Source organism: Orycteropus afer, unplaced genomic scaffold, assembly GCF_000298275.1.
Source record: "Orycteropus afer afer isolate SDZICR_OR568_19922 unplaced genomic scaffold, OryAfe1.0 scaffold00188, whole genome shotgun sequence".
Lineage (NCBI taxonomy): Eukaryota > Metazoa > Chordata > Mammalia > Tubulidentata > Orycteropodidae > Orycteropus > Orycteropus afer.
Genome location: NW_006921775.1, coordinates 5,105,770 through 5,114,353, shown reverse-complemented (window position 1 = coordinate 5,114,353; position 8,584 = coordinate 5,105,770). Strand labels below are relative to the sequence as shown.

The following is an 8,584-nucleotide window of genomic DNA, read 5'->3' as shown; positions in this document are numbered from 1 at the left end:
AAAAGAAGAAGTTGGAAGGAATACACAGAGTCACTGTACCAAAAAGAATTGGTCGATGTTCATCTATTTCAGGAGGTGGACTATGATCAAGAATCAAAGGTACTAAAGGAAGAAGTCAAAGCTGCACTGAGGGAACTGGTGAAAAACAAGCCGCCAACTTGGAAACAATTAGTCCAAGTATATGATGGAACTCGAGACCAGAAGAATTAGATGATGCCTTGCTACCAATGCCAACCACTCGGGAAGGGATCAAAACTGGAGATCCTGGATAGAGTGGAAGGAAAAATGTGGAACAAAACTAAAAAACACAATAATGATCAGAATTACTAGTCAGATGGAGTGTGGTGGGACCCCCAAGACTATGGTCCTGGGATACCCTTCGGGCCTGGGATAGGACCCACTCCCAAGGACTGGCCCTCACCCCAACAGTAGAAAGACTTATATGCAGAACACCCAAGTCAGGGCAATGGACCCACTTTACTCTATGGAGATACGACCCTTAGAGCAATTGGCCATGGGGCACCAGAGGGGCAGCATTCACATAGAGGGAAAGCTGGACGGACAGGAGTGCATAGTTAAGAAGGGCATGGGGGTGGTTCACAGAAGGGAGGGGAGGAGAGTGGCCTAGGGTTAAGGATGGTAATTAGGGTGTGAAATCAAATATACACGAACTGTTGAATGTAAAACAAATTCTGTTTTGTAAATTTGCATCCAAAGCACAATTAAAAAATAAATGAATAAAGTAAAATGGTAAGCAATTCTAGAGTTGGGTTTATGAAAGTTTCCAATTAAAGCAAGTTTTATTATAAAAAAAAAAAAAAAAGGAAAAGAAAAGAAAAACAAGGCCTCAAATTGATGAAATACCCATTAAGATGTTTCAACAAATGGACGCTGCCTTAAAGGCACTTACTTGTTTATCTTGTTTATTTTTTGGTGTTCCTTGGTGTCTGTCTTACCCCTGTGTGTCTCTGTGTCTATTCTTCTAATAGGATACCTCTCAGAAGTGACTAGGTTTAGGACCTGATCTACTCTGGTATGGCTTCATTAACAAAGGAAATCCCCATTCCCAAAGTGGGTCATGTTTACAGGTACAGGAGTTAGGATTTCAACATATATTTTTGGGGAGAGAAAATAATTCAATACATAATAATGGCCAATGTACTCTGACCCAAAACAAGTAAAACAAAACAAAACAAAAACCACTTCCATTGAGTCGATTCTGACTCAGCGACCCCATTGAGCTTCTGAGGCAGTAAATCTTTACGGCAGGAGATTGTCTAGTCTAGTTTTACATGGAGTGGCTGGTGAGTTTGAACCATCAACCTTCTGGTTAGCAGTCAAATGCCTTAGGCACTGTGCTATCAGAGCTCCAAAACAAGTAAGTATATAATAAATTTCAAAAGCTTCTCCCTAAGATCCTGGATAGAGTAGGAGAACAATGTAGAGCAAAACTCATAATCATAAAATTAAAAAAAAAAAAAAAAGTGGGGGGTGGGGATTAGGTTTGCTGGTCTGATAGAGCCTGGTGAAACTCCTGAGTCTACAGCCCTTAGCCACTCTTCAGGTCTGGAATTGAACCCACTCTTGTGGCTTTCAGCCAAATAAAAGACAGGCATATAAGGTGAACATTTATATCAGGTAGATACACTCCTTGGAGAGAACAATCATGGGAGAAAGAAGGGCTGTGTATGCACAGGGAGACAGCTCAGGGGGCAGGAGTGCATGAGAGGGAAGGACACAGGGAAGAGGTAGCTATGGGGGGGCAGTGGGAAGAGAGCTGTTGTATTGCGGGAAGTTGCAGTTGATATCATGAGACAAAGTGTATGTGAACTGCTGTATGGAAAGTGAATTTACTCTGTAAACTTTCACCCAAATCATAATTAAAAAAAAAAAAAGGCTTCTCCCTAAATGGCTGAAGTAACATTAGTCTTGGCAGCCTCTGGAATGCCAGGAGTTTCTGATGGAGGTGCATGTATGCAGGGACTCTGTACTGTTTGCTTAAAAGGTTTACACTGAATATGCTTCCATGAGTCAAGAGTTTTCCATAAAGCGCCCTGCTCTCACGCCAACCTTGTAAAGCGGGATTAACTCCATTTTAAAGAAGAAAGAAGCTATGCCAGGTGAAACCTGCCTAAGGGCTCATGGTTAGTAAGAGAGGAGGGGAAGGTTTGACATTTAAAGCCAAGGCTGTTGATTCCAGAGCCTCTGTGCTCTTTTCACGTGACCATTTTAGAAATGCTGGTTGGAACATGGTGAAAATGAGCATAAAATAAGCATTAAGGAAACACTGGCAAGTGGATGATTACAAAGGAGCAGAAAAAACAGAAACATAACTAATCATTCAGAAGTCTTCATATCCTCACCATCTTTCCCTGTTATACTAAAACCCCCTCAATTTGAGAAGTTATTTTTCCACTTGTGAGTTACTCAGCATGTTTTAACTAGAATAACTAACGATATTGATGCCTTACTTGCTCCCCTTCGACAATTCTAACATTAGGAGTTTCAGAAAGTCGCTATTTCTAAAGTCAAACACACCCAGGAGTTGAAAATGCAAACAAATGATTTTCATCAAGGCCACATAACAGCAGAAACACAATTCTTCATGCCTAAGTCTTCTCAGCTTCAAGGAGACAATACCAGAAGGAAAGGGAATTAGGGACATTAATCCATTGCCACTGAGTCGATTCCAACTCATAGCAATCCTATAGGACAGAGTAGAACTGCCCCATAGGGTTTCTAAGGCTGTAAATCTTTACAAAAGCAGATCGCTTCATCTTTCTCCCACAGAGTGGCTGGTGGACTCGAAGATTTTTGGTTAGCAGCTGAATGCTTTAACCACTGCACCACCACAGCTCCTAAGTCATTAGTATCACTTAAATGGAACATTAAAAAATAAATAAATAAAAACTATAAACTATGTCCTAATTTTTTTTTTTTATATGTTTTCTCTTCTACCCTACAGTATAGAAAAATTTCTGGGTTCACATATGCACTTTCTGAACTAAGATGCAGAAATGCTTTTTAAACAACTCGATTTGATTCATAACCTACGCTACTAACTTTTTCATGTTCAAAGCATCAGAAAAAGAAAACTACCGACAAGATAAAATAAAACATCCAATCATTTCAGAAAACAAAACCGTACTGTTTACTTAAAGCAAGAGAAAACCAAGTTATATTTGATTGCCTCAAATATATTGCCTAAAATAGTTACAAGTTCTAATATGGTATTCAAAATTTAGTCAAAAGAAATGGTGAAGAAAAAGTCTAGATTTTAGGGTAACGTTGAAAACATAAGCGTTACTTAAAGCGTAAACCTTTTGCATTATGAATTAGTGCAGTTTCTTACATCACAATAATTAGTAACCCATAAAGCAATTAAACAAAGCAATTAAACTTCAGTTCCACAGAAATGGGAAAATTCCAAAGTTACAGTTTACCTAGAAATAGAAGAGCAGTAAGAACATCCATCTCTTAGTATCTTTCTGAACGCCAACGTATCCAACAGTAAAGAGCTCAGACCCAGCCAGCCTAATTTACCCTGCAAAATTTTCCTTAAAAAATATGGCTGAAAATTAGCTCTCCTAAAACAGAAGGTACTTTCAGAAGAGTTATATAAGCAAAACACACAGGCCAACTCAGTGACGTGGAAACCAGCTCATACAAGAGAAACGCAGCAAACACAAGCATCCCACATTCATGTCTCAGAACCTGTCAGGTCTCACAGGAAAATCAGGGATGATTGAAATGTTCTACCTCTCCAACCGAAGGACAGAAAATTTTTAACGAAAAGCTGTAGTGAGGGTCCTACGTACTTTTTGGAAAGGATTCATACTTTACAGTTCATTAACCATCTGGAGTGTCTTTAACCTTCTTAGGCCATGTTATTTTGATTTTTTTTCCCCTTCTATTTTTAAAGGACAGAGTATTTTTTATTCTCTCTACTATTAGAAATAGTCTGTCACCTGCACCAGATGTGTGCATGAGAATACGTCAGAAACTAAAAGGGAATCAGGGAAACCTGCACAAAGCCACCTCACTCCAAACCACTTCTCCCAAATGCTAAGTCTTTTCCCACGTACCTCAGAGCGTAGAGAACATCCCACACACTAAGCTACCTGCTCTTCTTTCTATCATTCAAACTGCGACAGAAATACCACCTCCCCACAGAGCCATCCAGGGTGGCAATAGATGCCAACCACTGAGTCTCCCAGCCAGCAGTGTGAGGCCGTGAAACTGCGGGAAGTCCACGTAACAGCAGAAACATGATTCTTCATATACAAGTTTTCTCAGCTTCAAGTAGACAACACCAGAAGGAAAGGGAATCAGGGCCAGCCTGTCTTTGAAAGTAGAAGAGGTGGTTCGGTGATAGAATTCTTGCCTTCCACGCAGGAGATCGAGGTTCCAGTCCAGGCCAATACATCTCGTGTGTAGCTTGTCTGTCAGTGGAAGCTAGTGTGTTGCTAGGATGCTGAACAGTCTGACTGTAAGACAGACTAGGACGAAAAGCCTGGTGATTTACTTCCACAAGTCAGCCAATGGATCCACAGGGAAAACCCTATGGATCACAATAGTTTGATCCATAACTGATCCCAGGGATGGCACGGGTCCAGGCAGTGTTTTGTTTCATTAGGTTGCCATGAGTTGGGGGCCAATTAAACATCAGCTAACAACAACAGCCTTTCAAAACGAATTTCAAAATCATTCCACAAAAAATTTATAAAAAAAACCTACTATGTGCTGTTTCCTAGGGTACAAAGGGAAACAGGATATGGTCATTACCCTTAAAGAGCAGACAAGCCTTGTGGAGGAAAAAGACAAAATAATTGAAAATTCTAATACTGTTGGTTAGTGCAAGGAAGGAAACAAGTTCAGGATACTCTGGGAATACCAGAAAGAAGCACCAAACCCAGTTAGGTCACAGAAGGTTTCCTAGAAGAGAAAAGGCAAGAGCTGAGTGAATGGTGTGGGGAAGAGGTTGGGAGGGAGGTATGGGATCTGGGCACAGAAAGAGAACAAGTTCACACATGCAGAAAATGCCAAGCAACTTGGTGAGGTATGGCACAGAGTTCGAGGTGAGAGCGGGGCCCAAGGGAGGACAAAGGGCCTGCCAGAAGACAGCAGGCCACTGTCGAGGGACCGCATACAACAGGGCACTGGGACTGGATCAATGTTTGAGATGACCATTCTGGGGTCATTGCTGTGGGGTGCATGTTTTAGGGCACAGCCTGAGAACAGGGATCCCGGGAAGGCAAAGTGCTGGATGATGCGGTGTGTAGGCTGGTGTCATCAGCTGTGGCTCTTCCCTAGCCACCACACCTGAGTGGCACTTCCCACTTGAAGCCCCGCTGCCCTAGTTTGGTACCATGTGACCTAATCCACCCACCCCATCCCAACAACTGCAGCCTCACAGCTGACTGAACAGAGAATGGACACTGAACCCTCAAACAACCAACCAGTGGGCCAAACACCTCTACCCTGTGTGGCTTGGCACCAGGAGGCAAGCTAGGCCACTCAGTGTCTCTGCCTTGGGATTCTGAACTAAGAACCTGGGAATAATGAAGCACTTTGAGAATCCATGTGCATCATGAGGCCTAAAACACTCAGTGGCTTAGGATTCTTACTGGCAACCATCCACTATTAGCACAATAATAAAAGGCTCATTTGTTTCTGTTTTTTCATTTTTATTGTGATTTGGGTGAAAGTTTACTGAGAAAATTCACTTTCCATACAGCACCTTGCATACACTGTCTCATGACACTGACTGCAATTTCCCACAACGTAACAGCTCCCCTCCCATTTCCTCCCCATAGTTACCTCTTCCCTCTGTCCTTCCTTTCCATGCACTCCTGCCCCCTGAGCTGTCTCCTTGTGCATACACAACCCTTCTATTTGCCAATGATTGATCTCTCCAAGGAGTGTATCTACCTAATGTAAATGTTCATCTCATATGCCTGTCTATTGTTTGGCTGGAAGCCACAGGAGTGGGTTCAATTCCAGACCTGAAGGGCAGCTAGGGGCCATAGTCTCAGGGGTTCCATCAGGCTCTATCAGACCAGCAAACCTGGTTCCTGATTTTTTTTTCCCAATAATTTTGAGTTTTGTTCCACATTGTTCTCCCACTCTGAAAAGGATCTCCTACACAGATCTCTCTCTGAGTGGTTGACAGTGGTAGTTGGGCACCATCTACTTCTTCTAGACTCATAGTCATATAGGCTGAGGGTTGCATGGCGTATCAGTCCCTTGGACTAATTGTTTCCACTTGTCTTGGTTTTTTAATAAAAGGCTCATTTGTTTTAAACCTCAGTATCACTTAAAAGACAAAGGCTTTCAGGCCTGCTTGTTTCTTACCCACTTCTTGTTAGCTGTCAGCTCCAACTCATGCACTACTAAATGAAACATTGCCTAGTCTGCACCATCCCACAATAGGTTGTAGATCAGACTATTGTGATCCATAGGGTTTTCACTGGAAAGTAGATTGCCAGACCTTTCTTCCTAATCCACCTTAGTCTGGAAGTTCTGCTGAAACCTGTTCAGCATCATCATAATAAAACGCAACATACTGTGGTCGAGTCGGATCCAACTCATAGCGACCCCTCTTTGGGTTTCTGAGGCAGTTATCACTATGGAAGTAGACTGCCCAACCTTCCTTCTGAGCTGTGGCTGGTGGGTTTGAACCGCCAGCCTTCCGATTATAGCAACACATAAAATTCCACTGACAGTTAGGTGGTGGCTCGCTTGAAGTGCAATCAAATCCTGAGTCTCCTTCATGGAAGGCAAGAATTCTATCACTGAACCACCACTGTCCTCTCCTACCCATTAGGGCCCCCTATTTCAGAACGAAGGCCCCTCCCCCAACCCAGTTATACTCACAGAACTGCAGGCTGAGGCTCACAAAGGCCAGCAGCGCAGCCAGGGCCAGCAGCAGCAAGAAGCGATTGCGGAAAAGCATTATTATTTGTTCTATCTTCTTGTCATGGTTTCACCTCAAATCGGGAACATGCCCTGTGAATAAAGCAGAGGCAATAAATGTGCGTTCAGAGGTGGAAAACCAAGTTTGTCAACTGAAAATAATCCATTTAGCACAGTTCTCTGGCAGGGAAGCCAGAGAACAATAGCTCACTTTATGATTAATCTGTGCCCCAAATAAGCTCAATAGAGAATGGTCCCTTCGAATAAATAAGAGCAAACCAGTTCACAAATGCTTTGTTTATCCACCATCAGCAGGGAATGAGATATTTTATAGACGTGACTTTTCCAAAGAAAACTGTAAAGGAAGTTTATTGAGCACTTACAATGTGCCAGGTAATGAAGTCTTTAAATGGATCCCCACCCCCACACACACAAAAAACCATCAAGTTAACTCCAACTCATAGCGACCCCCATTAGGTTTCCGAGGCTGTAAATCTTTATGGAAGTAGATTGCATCATCTTCCTCCCACGGAGCAGCTGATGGGTTTCAACCGTTGATCTGGTTAGCAGCCAAAAATGCCTTACCCCCTGTGGCACCAGAGCTCCTGTTAACTCTGTTATGACCACCAAGTTATAAATCCTCACTCTTTCTTGATGAAAACCTTGCTAAGATAACCCTGGTCTTCTTTAGTTGTAACCGTTAACCTAAACATTAATCACTACCAACATGTTCCACAATAATGCCTTTGGGGAGAACCAGGCTGTACAATAGAGGACTTGCTCCTAAACGAACCAGCCCCTCTACCTGTTAGAGCCTGTCTCTCATCCTGCACCACTTCACCGGCTGCGGCTGTATCCATGGGTCATCATGAGCCCCATCTCACCCATTCAAATTTCCTCAAACCATATTCCAGTCCTGCTGCCTTCAGGTTGACTCCACCTCACGGTACTCCATGTACCATGCCAGAGTAGAACTGTGTGCTCCACAAGATTTTCAATGGCTGAGCATTCAGAAGTAGATCACCAGGGCTATCTTCTAAGGTGCCTCTTAGTGGATTCGAACCTCTCACCTTTCAGTTAACAGCTGAGTGTATTAAGCGTTTGCAGCACTCAAGTTCTCCCAAACCATATTCTAAAAACCTATGGCATCAAGCTAATTCTGACTCAGAGTGACCCTATATGACAGAAAAGAACCTCTCCATACGGTTTCCAAGGCTTTATCTCTACAGAAGCAGACTGCACATCTTTCTTTAGCAGAGCGGCTGGTGGGGTTAAACAACAAACCTTTAGATTAGCAGCTGAATGTTTAACCACTGTGCCACCAGGGTTCCCTCCAAACCACATTAGAACTCTGCAAAAGAAATTTTTACAAGTGCAGAATGAGGCCCTGTCATAGATTGAACCGTATCCCTCCAAAATATGTGTCAACTTGGCTAGGCCATGATTTCCAGCATTGTGTGGTTGTCCGCCATTTTATGATCTGATGTAATTGTCCTCCATTTTGTGATATGTGTTATAAATTTTAACCTTTATATGTTAATAAAAAAGCATTAACGAAAACCAAAAACCAAACGCACTGCCATCAAGTTGGATCTGACTCATAGAGACCCCTTCTTGGGTTTCCGAGATGATATCAGTACGGAAGTAGATTGCCCAACCTTTCTTCTGA

The 8,584-nt window shown here is 42.6% G+C and overlaps 1 protein-coding gene across 1 annotated transcript in view; it reads right to left on the bottom strand.

The window, feature by feature from the left end:
- PXYLP1 (2-phosphoxylose phosphatase 1) overlaps positions 1-6,955 on the bottom strand; it is a 60,770-nt gene extending 53,815 nt beyond the window's left edge. The window contains exon 1 of the mRNA XM_007947523.1: positions 6,877-6,955. Coding sequence (XP_007945714.1) covers positions 6,877-6,955 — 79 coding nt within the window. The remainder of the gene's footprint in view (positions 1-6,876) is intronic.
- Between the last annotated feature and the right edge of the window lie 1,629 nt (positions 6,956-8,584).